Below are 14,104 nucleotides of genomic sequence, written 5' to 3'. Positions count from 1 at the left end.
AAGAAATGTATTTAATTGTGTTTTCAATCCCTTACTAATAAAAAGGAAGAAAAGAGCAGCTGGTTTGCTGGTGGGCCAGGGGCTGATCTTGCTGCAGGACCAATGGAGACCTGTCCCCAGGGAGCCGACCGCTCACCCCACAGCCCCTGAAATGGCGCCTTCAGCCCTGCCCCTGGCCAGGGGGCTTGGTCCCCTCCCACGACCGCAGGTGTTGGCACAGGGACCTACCCCAGGAGCAGGACCTGCTCCAGTCCTGCAGCCCCTCCTGGGATCTCTGCCAGGCCACAGTGGCCGTGGCAGGGGCTGGGCAGTGAAGGGCAGACGGGGGGCCGCTCCTGCAAGCTGCTCCCCGACGGCCGCAGCCTGATCGTGGGGGGGGAGGCCAGCACCCTCTCCATCTGGGACCTGGCGGCCCCCACGCCCCGCATCAAGGCCGAGCTCACCTCCTCGGCCCCTGCCTGCTATGCCCTGGCCATCAGCCCTGATGCCAAAGTCTGCTTCTCCTGCTGCAGCGACGGCAACATCGTGGTGTGGGACCTGCAGAACCAGACCATGGTGAGGTGAGACCGGGGCAGGGGCAGGGGCTGGGGGCACAGGAACATGGGGGGAAAATTCTGGTTCGTGGGGAGCTGCCAGTCCTCATGACCATGCCCTCGCCACTCTGTCCCCCTCTTTCCCAGGCAGTTTCAAGGCCACACGGATGGTGCCAGCTGCATCGACATCTCTAATTACGGCACCAAGCTGTGGACAGGGGGACTGGACAACACTGTGCGGTGCTGGGACTTACGGGAAGGCCGTCAGTTGCAGCAGCATGACTTCAGCTCCCAGGTCAGGGCTGGGGCCGGCTGGGGGCTCCCCGGGGCCGGCTGGGACCTGCCATGGTGGTGCCTGACCCCATCTGTCCCTCCAGATCTTCTCCCTGGGGTACTGCCCAACGGGAGAGTGGCTGGCGGTGGGCATGGAGAGCAGCAACGTGGAGATCCTGCACGTCACCAAACCAGACAAGTACCAGCTGCACCTCCATGAGAGCTGTGTCCTCTCCCTCAAATTCGCCTCCTGCGGTAGGCAAGATCTGTGGTTTCTGCTTGGCTGTGTCAGCCTTGGAGCAGGGGCTTGCTCGATTCAGCCCCAGAGAGGGGTCCTTTTTATTTGCCCCTGTGCCTAGTCCCAAATGCTGACCCACTCTGTCTCCTGCCCCAGGGAAGTGGTTCGTGAGCACTGGGAAGGACAACCTGCTGAACGCCTGGCGGACGCCCTACGGAGCCAGCATCTTCCAGGTGCGGGGGAGGCATTTGGAGGGGGGGATGAGGGTGGCTGCAGCCACCAACGCTGCCCTCACCCTCCGCCTCTCTCCCGTTCAGTCTAAAGAGTCCTCCTCGGTGCTGAGCTGTGACATCTCCCTCAATGACAAATTCATCGTTACGGGCTCTGGCGACAAGAAGGCCACAGTGTATGAGGTGGTGTACTGAGTCCACATCCCTCACCCTCCCTCCTCCATCAGGGAAGGGGCCAGGCTTTCTCCAAAGCCACCACAGGGGGGGAGACCTCCTGTGCGGGCCATCCCTCCCGCAGCCCGGCTTGCATCCTCCTCCTCTTCCTCGTCCTCTCAGTCCCCAAGCCAAGGCCCAGGCCATAGCTCCACTCCCTGCCCGGGGAGTGATGGGCAGAGCTGGGGGGTTGGGGCACTGGGGTCAGGCGTCCCCCAGGCCCGGCAGGGGCTGGTTGGGGGGGTCCTGGGGCTGGTCTGTCCCTTGGGGCGGGGGGCACGGGGAGCTGGACGTGGTGGGGGGGTGGCCACCAGTGGCTGAAGTAGTGTTGCTCCTGAAATACTGCTACTGACTTAAGGGCGCCTATTTTCTGCTGCAGAAACAGCTGTAAATTATCAGTAAAGAAATGTATTTAATTGTGTTTTCAATCCCTTACTAATAAAAAGGAAGAAAAGAGCAGCTGGTTTGCTGGTGGGCCAGGGGCTGATCTTGCTGCAGGACCAATGGAGACCTGTCCCCAGGGAGCCGACCGCTCACCCCACAGCCCCTGAAATGGCGCCTTCAGCCCTGCCCCTGGCCAGGGGGCTTGGTCCCCTCCCACGACCGCAGGTGTTGGCACAGGGACCTACCCCAGGAGCAGGACCTGCTCCAGTCCTGCAGCCCCTCCTGGGATCTCTGCCAGGCCACAGTGGCCGTGGCAGGGGCTGGGCAGTGAAGGGCAGACGGGGGGGGTCCAGGAGTGTCCCCCATCTCTCTTGGCCGGCAGTGGAGCGGCCTTTCCCCTGCAGCAGGGGGTGGCCCTGAGGCTGGCTCAGGATGGGGCGAGCTGGGCCTCGGGGCAGGAGCACAGTGTGGCCACCGCACTGCGGCAACCCCATCCCAGCCAGCCCCGGCCACTGCTGGGCTGTGCTCCAGGGCTCTCATCGGCCCTGCTCCCCCACAGCAGCTCTGGCACAGAGCCAGGCCGATAAGCCAGCGCCGACTGCTCATATCTCATTTCCTTCAAAAAAACCCACTTCCTCCAGCACCGGCCTCTTCCCTGCACCCCGCAGTATGGGGCTGCTCCAGGGACGGCACCACACAGCCACCGCCGCCATCACGGCTATCACCACTGCGTGTCCTGTCCCTCAGGTCCAGCGCCGGGCCAAGGGCAGCCATCGCCGTCCCACTGCCAGCCTCGCAGCAAACACGGCCCCGTGCAGGAAAGGGGAAGGAGTGGGGGCAGCCACAGGCATCGCCATCCTCCTCTCACCCCTCCTTGCCCAACACCATGGGGCACCACGGCTCTGCCCGGGGCAAGGAACAGCTGTGCTTTTATTTTGTTTTTATTATTAAATACACCCCAGGCCACACAGAGGGAGATGAAGATAGAGCTCATCCTCCCTGGCCTGGCCCAAAGCCTTAATAACAACAACAACAAAAACAATGCAACAAAAAGGCTTTTTTTTTTTTTTTAAGAAAAAAAAAATAAAAAACAAACAAAAAAATTCTAACAATGTCTGACCCTTTCCCCCCCCGCCCAAGTCCCTCAGTCCAGATTTAGAAACAAACCAACAAATAAAGAACAAAAAAGGGAGAAAATCCCCACTGTGAGCAGCAGCCGCCACCTCCCAGCCCAGTGTGATGCCTGGCCACAGGCCCAGGGCCACCTCCACCCCTGGCCCCTCTCCTCCGGCTCCGACGCCCGGCCACGGGCTGTATGGTCTTTGGCAGGTAGAAGCCACCCCTCCATCCCCATGGGCATCCACCTGCCCATGTGGTGTGGGCCCTCCCTGCAGTTGGCACCTCTCGCCCTTAGTAAATGACCTCGTAAACCGTAGCTTTCTTGTCCCCTGAGCCGGTGACAATGAACTGGTCGTCCGTGGAGACATCGCAACTGAGGACGGAGGAGGTTTCCTTTGACTGGAGAAAGGAGGGCAGGGGGTAAGTGCAAGAAGCAGACCCCAAGCAAGGTTCCGCTCCCCCACCTTGGGGACCGGAGTTGTGCCCGGGGAGGCTGCAGGGACAAGTTTTGGGGTTCGTTATTGTCAAAATACATTTAGAGCAGCATTGAGTTGGGCCATCCCAGCTCTAGGCAACCTCCCTCAGAGGAACATCTCCCCTGACCCCAAGGTCTAAGCACACCCCGCACCTGGAAGATGCTGGCTCCATAGGGTGTCCGCCAGGCGTTCAGCAGGTTGTCCTTCCCTGTACTTACAAACCACTTCCCTGCGGGAGGGAAAGAAGGGACAAAGAGGAGCATGGTGTCACCTCATTATCCAAGGGGTTGTTTTGAGGAACACAAAGGGGAGTCCTGGGACAAGAGAATTGAGGGTGCAGCCATGGAAGCCCCTTCTCTGAGGGATACCACACACAACTGGGGTGGCTACTGGAGCTAGTGCTTGTCCTCAGCACAACAAGCCCTGGGACCCAGGGCCAGGTGAGGAGATGCAGTCACCCCACCAGCCCAGGACTGACACCTACCGCAGGAGGCGAATTTGAGGGAGAGGACACAGCTCTCATGGAGGTGCAGCTGGTACTTGTCTGGTTTGGTGACGTGCAGGATCTCCACGTTGCTGCTCTCCATGCCCACCGCCAGCCACTCTCCTGTTGGGCAGTACCCCAGGGAGAAGATCTGGAGGGACAGATGGGGTCAGGCACCACCATGGCAGGTCCCAGCCGGCCCCGGGGAGCCCCCAGCCGGCCCCAGCCCTGACCTGGGAGCTGAAGTCATGCTGCTGCAACTGACGGCCTTCCCGCAGGTCCCAGCACCGCACAGTATTGTCCAGTCCCCCTGTCCACAGCTTGGTGCCATCGTTAGAGATGTCGATGCAGCTGGCACCATCTGTGTGGCCTTGAAACTGCCTGGGAAAGAGGGGGACAGAGCGGCGAGGGCATGGCCATGAGGACGGGCAGCACCCAGCCTTGAGGAGCAGGAGATCCCCACTGCAAGGACAGGGACTGTCCCATAGCCAGGGACAAACTGTGGGAGACGTGGGGACACCCTGGAGGGGATCAATTTGTCCCTGACCCAAGGAGCCCTGAGCAGCCCTCCCCACGGTCCCGTGCCCCGGTCTCACCTCACCAGGGTCTGGTTCTGCAGGTCCCACACCACGATGTTGCCGTCGCTGCAGCAGGAGAAGCAGACTTTGGCATCAGGGCTGATGGCCAGGGCATAGCAGGCAGGGGCCGAGGAGGTGAGCTCGGCCTTGATGCGGGGCGTGGGGGCCGCCAGGTCCCAGATGGAGAGGGTGCTGGCCTCCCCCCCCACGATCAGGCTGCGGCCGTCGGGGAGCAGCTTGCAGGAGCGGATGTAGTTGTCGCGGTTCTGGGGTGCAGGAGGGAGGAACCCCGTTAACCCCTTCCCCTCCTGCCTTTCTGCCCCAACTCCAGACTGTCTGCTCAGTCCAGGGACGGCAGCTCATCCCGGGGGCAGGAGCAGCAGTGGTGGGGCAGACCCCCAGCTGCCCTCCCAGGACAGCAGGGCTGGGGGAGGGGCTGTGCCTCCCACCCCTCCCTGTCCCCGGAGCCGTCACCCCCGCCAGCCCCCAGTTTGTTACTGTGCCATAGCCCGATGGGGCCCCCAGACCCCGTCTTTGGCACGGTGCAGGGCCAAGCTGTGCCATAGAGGCCACACACACCCCCTTACCAGACAGTCCAGCTGAGCCACAGCCGTCTTGGTGCCCGGCTGCCCCACGTCCCACACCTTCACGCAGCCCTTGCCCCCGGTGTAGACGTGTCGCGTGGAGTTGCTGATGGTGACGGCGCAGACCACCTCGCCATGGGTCAGGGTGTGGAGCTGCCGTGCGTGACGGGGGATGCCGGAGCCGATGAGAGCGTCGGGGGGGAAGGGCACGGGCTGCATCTGCCCATCGGCGCTGACGTGGAAGGAGTAGGCACTGGAAGAGGGAAGAGCAGTGAGGACCACCCGACGATCCTGTGCAGTGAGCAGCTGGCACTGCATCGGACCCAGCGCGGTTTGGTTCGGAGCCATGAGCAGAGTGGTGCTGGGCACGCCACAGCCAGCTGCTGCCCTGGACCAGTGCCCCCCCTCTGGGCTGTGCCCCCCATCCCTGCTAGCCCCAGCTTTCTGTGCCTCCCAGATTAACCCCCACAAGTCACCTTGTCCCCCACCCCCAGCACAGCCACACTTACGGTTTCCCCGACGTCCCCACTTGCATGCTGGCCGCCAGCCCTGGGACGCGCATGTGGGGGTGCGGGTCATAGCCCACCTGGAGGGACAGTGGGTGAGAGCAGCTCACGCCCCGCGGCCCCCGCCACCCATGGGGAGAGGCTCACGCACCAGGGGCGAGCGTCCGTAGCTGCCGGCTCCCACGGCAGCTGCAGCACCGTTGAGCTGCGGGGACATGAGGTGGAGGCTGGTGTAGGCACCAGTGCCAGCCATGTCCCCGTTGACTGCGGGGTGGGCCATGCCGAAGGCAGCCGAGTAGGGGCTCTGCACTCCCAGCGGGTTCCTCAGGCCCAGGGCTGCTGGGGGAGAGGTGACATGAAGGGACAGGGCGCAGGGTCCATCCTCGCAGGGCTGGCATTTGGAGCTGCCCGCCTGCGCCCCAGTGGGGCCAAGCTCACCCAGCGGGTCCACAGGGGCCTTGGCGGCAGCGGGACGGAACTGCTGGGCACCACTGGAGCCTGGGGCCACAGCGTCCCCCTGGGAGGTTGGGGTGCTGGACTTCAGGCTGGGCGTCCCAGCCTTCTCCACCTACCGGGAATAGAGTGAGGAGATCTGACAGCCACACTCATGGCCTGCCAGGGGGTCTCCTCCGGTCCCCCCCAGCATGCTGGTCCTGGTTCCTCACCCCTGATGGCAGCCCAGCCCAGCCAGCACTGCAGGGTCTGCAGGATGGGACGAGGGGATCTAACGGAACAGGAGTCCCCCCTGTCCCCCAGCATCACCTGTGCCCCCATGGGTCTGGAGGCAGGTGAACCCATGGCTCTGCCAGCCGAGCTGGGCAGGGGGATGTGAGGGCAGGGGGCCTTGCTGCCCCACACAGCACACGTACCACGGGTGCATCCTTGCTCCGAGAAGGGGACGTGCTGCTGGAGGAGGCCATGGAGGTCGGGCTGAGTGGTACGGCCTCTTTCCTCCCCAGTGGGACTTTCTCCACCCCGTTCTCCCGGGACGAGTAGGAGTGGACGCTGTGCGGGGAAGAGGGGTCCTGCGGGGGGGGAGTGGAATCAGCAGGCAGCAGAGCAGGCAGGAGCACGGGGACGCCCCAGGCCACGGCAAGCTGGTGGCTCGAATGAGGGTCAGGCTGGGAGCCTGGATCCAGGGGCTCATTGCTGCCACCAGCGAGGGATGGTGAGCACGGCTTGAGGGTCCCACTGCCACCTCCCCCTGCTGCCCACCTCCACCTGTAACAGTGCGTTAGCCCCCTACTCTGGCAGCGGGATGGGCAGAGCCTGGCACACTGACCTCATCCACCACCAAGTTGTCTTCGCTTTTGTCCGCGTCACTGCCCTGAAACAGAGGACAGTTGGAGCCAAAGGGGCTGCGGTCGCCCTCACTCCCACCTGGGAAGGGCCGGAGGTGTGGGCAGTCTCACTCATCGCCCCACAAGAGGGGATGGGAATGTCCTAAGCCCCCCGGCCCCGATCCCCCAGGCTCACATAGTCTGTGATGAAGTCCTTCTCCTCCACCTTTCTCTTCTTGCTGCTGCTCAGGTACTCGGAGATGGCTCGTGCCCGCTCCCCGTTGGGCAGCACCAGGGAGCTCTGGAGCAGTGGTACCAGTGTTAGGGGCCACCAGCCACTGTGCCCAGCGCCCAGGATGGGCAGCACCAACACAAAGCTGCAGCTGGCTCCTGGAGGGCCCCAGTACAGCTCCCCGAGCCACCAGCACGGGCTTTGGCTCCTGCCAAAGGAGCGAGGGGGATGCTGCTTGGGGGGACAGCGTGGTTCGCCCACAGGACATGGGGAAGGGGTCCCCACTGGCACAGCACCCACCCACTCTGTGCTGGCAGTGGGGCCTCAGCTAGGGAGCAGGACCCCAGAACCTGTTCCTGAGCAGCCACCCTCCCCCGGGGTCCCAGACGGAGCCAGCACAGGCGCAGGGAAATGGTGCAAGAGAAGGAAAAGGCACTTACGGGGCCAGGGTCTCGCTCTGTCGCCGTGGCAACGCAGGGCAGCAGGAGAGGGAGGGAAGAAGGGACACGGTGGGCCACTGCCAAGAGCCCCCCAGGAAAGCCGCCCGCTCCTCCCACAGGCGCCAGGGTGCTCATGGCCCGGGACCCCACCAGGGATGACCCCCCGCAGCCCACCCCACTGCCCTCCCTGGAGGTGCTGCTCCATGAGGGACATTCCCCACCCAAACCCTTCCTGCCCGGGAACCCCCTGCTCCGCCAGCCCCCAGCTCCTCCAGCAGCCCCCAGGCACAGACAAGCCGCCCCCCATCCAGCCCTGGCCCCTCTCCAGGGGCCACAGGGAGCAGAGGCAGCCCCAGGACCCAGCACCACCCATTCCCAGGATTTCCCACCACCAAAGGGTGACATCAGACACCCCCCCACACCTCCTGTCCCCCCATGCTCACCCCTGGGCTCAGTGTCATGGACCCCTCGGTCGTCTTTGGCGAGGAGCTGGGCCTGGGCCCCCAGCGCCCCTGAGAGCGCCAGCAGCCCCGAGGCGCTGCCGATGCCCGCGAGGCCAGTGGGCTGCATCCCAGAGGGGTGGGGGGTCAGTGGGATGGGGGGAGCGTGGTGCGAGAGATGCTGGGTCTGGAGCTGGTGCTGAAGAGGAGCAGGAGAGAGCAGAGCCCCGGGGTTGCGTCAGGATGGCCACCAGGAAGGGTCAAGAGGCTGCTCCTCCCCACCGGCAGCCCTGGGTCAGCCCAGGGACAGGGACCCGGCCGAGGAGGGACAGGACACACTCCCAGGGTGGCCCCAGCCAAGCTGCGGGGACCACCACGTCCCTCCTGCTGCCTCCTCCCACCCTGCAACAGGAGCTACTGGGATAGATTGGGGACCCCACTCATATCCCCATGGATGGGGACCCTGCCCATATCCGTACCCGTACCACTGCTGTCTTGAGGGAATAACCAAGGTGTGGGGACAGCAGTGACCCCCCCCTCCACCTCGGCGACAGAGCATCAGGACACAGTGACACACACCAGCCCCACACCCTGCTTTGACACTGCTGCAGCAGCATCTCCTCCACCCTGAGTACCGCTGGCAGCCCCCCAACCCAGCCTGGCTTGTCCCCCCTCTCCCCCTCCAGCTCAGCCACGGGTAGGGAAGGACAATGGAAGGGGGGGCTGCAGCCGACCCCCACGGGCTCAGGGCAGGAGAGGTCTCCAGCCCAGGGGACAGCAGGATGGGAGGCACCATTGCCTGCGGGAGCCCAGGACACGGGCAGAGGGTTGACGTACCCCGATCGCCGCGTTCAGGTCGGTCATAGTCACCTGCTTCGCACGCTCCACGGCCTGGACCACCTGCTGCTGGTGCTGCAGGGAGAGAGGAGCCCGTCGGCACCGGGAGATGCCCCCACAGCAAGAGGGGCTGCCCCCAGCTTGTTCCTTCAGGGAATGGGACAAAGCCAGCCCCCCCCAGCCCAGCAGGGCCTGAGGGCTCACCCACCTCCTGAGACAGGAACGGGATGAGCTGGGCGCAGATCACATTGAGCCGCTTGGCGATCTCCGTCTGGCAGCAGGAGAGAGGCAGTGTCAGGGCACGGGGCAGAGCTGCCCCACGCCAAGCAGCCCCAATGCCACCAGAGACCCGCCATGGGCAGGCAGAGGCCCCCGCTTCACCACCTGAGCAGCCACTGGGTGCTGGCACTTGTCCCCAAGAGCCCAGCATCCTCCATCCCTCTCCGAGTGCACCAGGATGGCTCTAGCTTCCTCCCTCCCAGGGAGCCCTGTGGCCCACGGCACCGAAGGCCATGGCCAGGCAAGCCCCAGCCCGCAGGTCAGGCCCCGGCAGGCTCCGCGCCGCCTCCTGCCAGCCCCACGACCGCTAATTGCTGCTCTCCTGCCCGCAGGAAGCCCTGGAGAGGTGCTCTCCTTACAGCTGCTGTTTTCCTGCAACACTCGAGTGCCACAGGCAATCAGCAGCGGGAGCAGCGCGGGGAGGGAGCGTGGCGTCGTGCTGTGCCGGGGGCAAGTGCAGACATTAAGCCATCCCTGGCCCCACGGACACATCCCCGGGGAGAATCCCCACTGGCTACAGGGTCAGGCCCCTGCCCCGAGCACCAGCGGGTGACAGCAGGAGAGCAGACACCGCTCCACGCACGCTCCCGGCTGGCACAGGTGCTGCAGTGTCAGGGCGAGGGGCTGCAACGCTGCCCGGCGGGTGCAGGGACACAGACCCAGGGACACCCCGTGCCACCCTCCAGAGCAGCCAACAACCCTTTTTTGCCAGAGCCACAGAGAGCAGAAACAATCCAGCACCCGCCCTTGCTTCCCCTTCTGAAGGAGGAAAAAAGAGAAAGAAAGGAAAGAAGCAGGGGGGGGAGGGAGGGGGGGAGCACGGAGATTTGGCAGCCGGCAGTTCTGGGAAGGATTTAGCTGTCTCCCGGGGCCGGCAGTGATGGATTCTCTTCCCTAATGCACTGATGGGCAGCAGCTCCTTGGGGAGAGCTGCCTCCAATTCACTCGCACTCGTTAATGTGCAATTTACTGGCACTTTAACGCTCTCAGCATGAAAAATGATCATGCTGTTTGCAGCCCCCCCAGCCACCAGCACCGTCACCTCCCCTCTGGCTTGTGGTGAGCAAGTCCGAGGCCAGGCAGATTCGGGGAGGTGGTTTTATGAAAAACTACAGGCCCCTTCCACGCAAAAACCAAAACAACAATAAAAAATTAACGTCTCCTGCGCGTTCCTGTCTCGAGCCTCCCCTGCCAAGCCTGTGGCTGCCTGGGGAGCTGCAGCACCGCAGCCAGCCCCCCAGCCCCATTGCTCCCCACACAAACCAGGGCAAAACCACCCCGTGTCTCACCCTTGTTGGTGCCAGCGCCGCCAACGTCAGCGCCACAGGAGCTGGGCACCCGGGCAGCCTCTGGGGGACGCTGGGGCCAGAGCGGGGACGGAGGCAGCACCGCACCACGGCACTGCCCTGCCTTCGCCAGCGCCGATGGGGCGAGCGCTTCCCCTGGGGTCCCAGGCAGCTGAGAGCACCCAGGACCCCGGCCCGAGCCCAGGAGCAGTGCCGGATTTGGGGGAAAGTGAGGAGAAATGGCGACCCGATCTCCCCGCGGCAGCGATAACCCGCGGCTCCCGCGTAGGCAGTTCCATTTCTCACACAATGGCCGCTGGCTGTCAGAGCCGACGCGCGGGCCCTCGTTAAAAGTGCAGACAGCTCGCTGGCCTGCAGCCAGCGGCACCTGGGACTGGCCGAGAGCGCGAGCCTGCGCGGGCCGGGGGAGAACCGGCAGCCAGATGAGAGGAGCACGCAGCCCTGCGGGGAGGGGTGCCGGGCCACGGGGACCCTCGGCATCGCCCCATGCAAGGGTGGCTTCACGCCTCCTCCTCATCCGGCTTCATGCAGTTGGGAAGTGGCACGGGGCAGGGCGGGAGATGCCAGGAGAGGCAGAAACACCCCCCACAGCGGGCACAGAACGGCCACCAGCCTGCCCTGTGCTGGGGAGCCAAGGGCTGGGACCCCCACACCGGCTCCCGTGCAACAGTTGTCAGCGGCATCGGGGCGCGGGGTGGGAAGGAAGGAGGCCGTGGCTGCAGCACGCCCCGCCAGGCTCCTCCGCAGCCTCTTTAAAAATAGATGAGAAGAAACCTTCTGTCTCAGAGCAGCTGGTGACCTGGAGCGCGGCGCAGCGGGAGGGAAGGAGGGAGGAAAGGATGGGGATGCAGCGAGGGGGGATGCAAAGCCCCGAGCCCTTGGGGAGCCCACCCTGCACCCCAGCCCCCTCCTCCCACCTCACAGTGCTCCTCAGTCCTGGCCCCTGGGGCCAGCTGGCCCTGGACAGGGGCAAAGGCAGCAAATCAGAGCTCATCACCCTGCCCTGACACTGCAGCACCCCTTGTCCTGCGGGAGCCAGTCTCCTCCTCAACAGTCCCCAAGTGGCCACTCACCACTGGCATGAGCAGTCGTGCAAGCACACGTGACCCACTGCTGCTCTCTCCCCACTGTAACAAGTGGATCACAAACATGCTCCCCAAACTGAGCTAGCGCATGGCAGCTCACACCAGAGCACACGCGTGTGTGCAGAGAGCTGAGACAGGCCCAAGGCCGTGACACTGAGCAGGGCAGAGCCCCCAAGACACAGAGAAGGCAGCGCGGCCCCACAAGCACGGCTTTCCCTGGGCTACCACAGGGAACGACTTCACATGCGTTCTGTGGGAAGGGACAACCTCGAAGGGCTGGGTGGGGACATGGGGACATGGGGACAGGGGAGCCGGGACACCCAGACTCACCTGTTTGTGCATCTCGATGTTCAGGCCGTAGGACATCTCGTAGTACTGCGGGGGAGAGAAGGCAGCATCAGCATGGCTGGGAAGCTCGGGGGACGCACAAACAGAAACCCTACTGCTGGCGTGTGGGGTCAGACCAGCCATAAAGGCCCACACCGTGGCCAGGCCAGGAGAAGAAAACAGTCCCCAGCTCCTCGCCCAGGAGCTCTTTCTGGCACACGGCCGCAGAAAGGACACAGCCTGGCTTGGGCTCCCAGTCACAGCCCACAGGAAAGGAGGCAACCCACACAGGAGCAGATTCGGCACGACGGGCTGTGGCAGCAAGCCCTGCTCAAACACCACTGCTCATTTTGGGGGAAAGACAGACAATAACAACCACAGGAACCAGATCTCAGGGCCTGGCCACACAACCCAAACGCAAGAGGAAGCCAAAGCATCCCACGGCTGCGTGTCCTTTGATGGTTCAGAGGAGACACCCCCCACCGACCTCCTCCTTTCAGGTGGAGCTCACTAACCATGACATAATGACGCTGGATTTCTGTTTTTTCTGTTGCCAGCTTTTCACATTCTAACTTCAAGCTGTAAAAATAAAGAGAAGAGAGAGAGAGAGGGAGGAAGAGAGAGGGAGAGACCCCCTGCTCCCCCCCAGACAAGATCTCCCAGGCTGGAGAGAGCACGAGCCCCCCCAGCACACCACGTGCTTCAGCCTCCTGCTCTCAGATTCAAACCCATCTCCCAGCACAAGCCAAGAAAACCACCTGAAAGAGGGTGGGAAGGGGCTGATAAAGAGGAGATGGACAGCAAAGGGATCCAGGCGTCAGGGAGCAATCTGCACGGAGTCTTAACCCCCTCCCCAGCATCTGCTTCCCAAATGGAGCAAGCCGCCAAGCCGAGCTGCATTTCAAACCTTGCTCCCGTGCGGGGAAGGGGAGGTGATCCTGGCCAGCAGCAGGGGGGACCAGAGGGACTCCAGGTCTGCTAAGTGACGGCTCCAGCTCAGCCCAGAAGCCGGGTCCTGGAAGCCAGCACCCTCGTCCCATGGCTTTTGGCAGGAGGAGGGCAAGCTTCCCCCTCAAACAGTGTCACTTCAAACCACCAAGGTGGTGCCTGGCACAGCCGTCCTCCAGATGGACCGGTGCCCGCAGCAACACGGGACAGCGCTTCCCGCCAGCCCGCAGCGATGCCCAGCGCCGAGGGGCCGCCCGCCTCTCACCAGCACCAGTTCAGTGCCCAGTGCCTTGCTGGCACGCAAGCTCTGGCAGCTCCTCACCTGTGGTATTGATTCTGCAGGAACTGGAATTCCTCCTTGATGCGGTCCAGGGTCTCCGGATAAGTCAGCTTGAGGGACTGGGGGGTGCTGGGGATGGCACTGGCAGCAACAGCGGCTCCTGAGGCAGCAGAGGGTGCCTGGAGATGGGCCTAGGCAGAGGAGGGGACCCCGGGGTCACTGCTGCTGGCCCAGCGAGACTCACGAGTCCCCCAGGGGCTTCCTGCACCCGGGGAAGAGGCTACGGGCCATCTGGGAGAGCAGCACATGGAGGAGGAGACAGAAAGAGTTAGTGCAGAGGGAAATGCCTACAGCCAGGCACCAAGGGCAAGGGTTCTCCACTTTTTCAGCATCGGCTCAGCCACTGAGCCAGAACAGGAGGATTAACAGCCACGGGTGGCACAGAGCGTGCAGCCCCTGGCCCTGGGGGTACATCCTTGCCCGCGTGCCACACAGCAGAGCTGCCCACCCGCTTGTCACCGGTCCCACGGTCACACCCTGACTGCAATCTTGCCTCCGCCGTGATCGTGAAACCCAAATCCCCGCAGCACTGGGGCTCAGCACCACTTTGGGAAGAGCCACAACACTACTCCTGAGCACGTTACACGCCATCGGCACAACTTTTCAAGGGCCCGGCCAGCACCGTGCCGCAGCACCGTGTGCTTGATGGTCTGGAGTGGACGAGGCCGAGCCGCGGGCTCACCGGGGGCCGGTTCTGCGGGAACATCTTTGGCACCGGATGGGCCCAGGATCCCTCCTGCCGCTCAGAGCCCTGACGCGGGCTCAGGACAGGGTCCTGGGGACGCCTCCCAGCTCCGGATCAGGCCCTGGGAGAGAGATGGGGAGTCACCACCGGCCGCGATGCGGAGCCCTGCGGGAGTCACGGGGGAGCGTGGCAGAGCCCCGGGGCACCGGCCCCGCCCGCAGCTCCCCCGCAGCCGCCGGGAACTGGAACCCCCGCACCGCCCGCGCCGCTCCGCGTCCCCCCGGGG

The 14,104-nt window shown here is 64.0% G+C and overlaps 2 protein-coding genes across 9 annotated transcripts; one reads left to right on the top strand and one right to left on the bottom strand.

Moving 5' to 3' along the window:
• Positions 1–151: 151 nt before the first annotated feature.
• LOC106897752 (transducin-like enhancer protein 1) lies at positions 152–1,722 on the top strand. The gene is made up of 6 exons (XM_014958574.1): positions 152–208; positions 301–560; positions 681–828; positions 911–1,061; positions 1,201–1,277; positions 1,362–1,722. The coding sequence occupies exons 1-6, from the start codon at positions 152–154 to the stop codon at positions 1,467–1,469; spliced, it is 801 nt and encodes a 266-aa protein (XP_014814060.1). The 3' UTR covers positions 1,470–1,722.
• A 1,287-nt stretch (positions 1,723–3,009) lies between these two features.
• LOC106897790 (transducin-like enhancer protein 1) lies at positions 3,010–14,006 on the bottom strand. 8 transcript variants are annotated; one of them, XM_014958654.1, is made up of 20 exons: positions 13,816–14,000; positions 13,116–13,264; positions 12,361–12,424; positions 11,849–11,893; positions 9,056–9,118; positions 8,848–8,922; positions 8,014–8,209; positions 7,571–7,587; positions 7,095–7,199; positions 6,901–6,945; positions 6,488–6,643; positions 6,057–6,186; positions 5,770–5,957; positions 5,622–5,698; positions 5,116–5,365; positions 4,547–4,794; positions 4,184–4,331; positions 3,951–4,101; positions 3,619–3,695; positions 3,010–3,389 (listed from the first exon to the last, which is right to left on the bottom strand). In XM_014958654.1, exons 1-20 carry the CDS (start codon positions 13,837–13,839, stop codon positions 3,282–3,284), a joined length of 2,316 nt encoding a protein of 771 aa, XP_014814140.1. In that variant the 5' UTR covers positions 13,840–14,000; the 3' UTR covers positions 3,010–3,281. The 8 variants fall into 8 exon arrangements, 7 of the variants coding, with proteins under 7 accessions (XP_014814140.1, XP_014814141.1, XP_014814139.1 ...); XM_014958655.1 differs by having other exon boundaries at positions 5,770–5,954; positions 13,816–13,998; XR_001413828.1 differs by having other exon boundaries at positions 4,184–4,327; positions 5,770–6,186; positions 13,816–14,006.
• Positions 14,007–14,104: the final 98 nt, after the last annotated feature.

Source organism: Calidris pugnax, unplaced genomic scaffold (assembly GCF_001431845.1).
Source record: "Calidris pugnax isolate Ruff unplaced genomic scaffold, ASM143184v1 scaffold425, whole genome shotgun sequence".
Taxonomy (NCBI): Eukaryota; Metazoa; Chordata; class Aves; order Charadriiformes; family Scolopacidae; genus Calidris; species Calidris pugnax.
The sequence above is the reverse complement of the archived record's forward strand: the minus strand, read 5'-3'. Positions and strand labels throughout refer to the sequence as shown.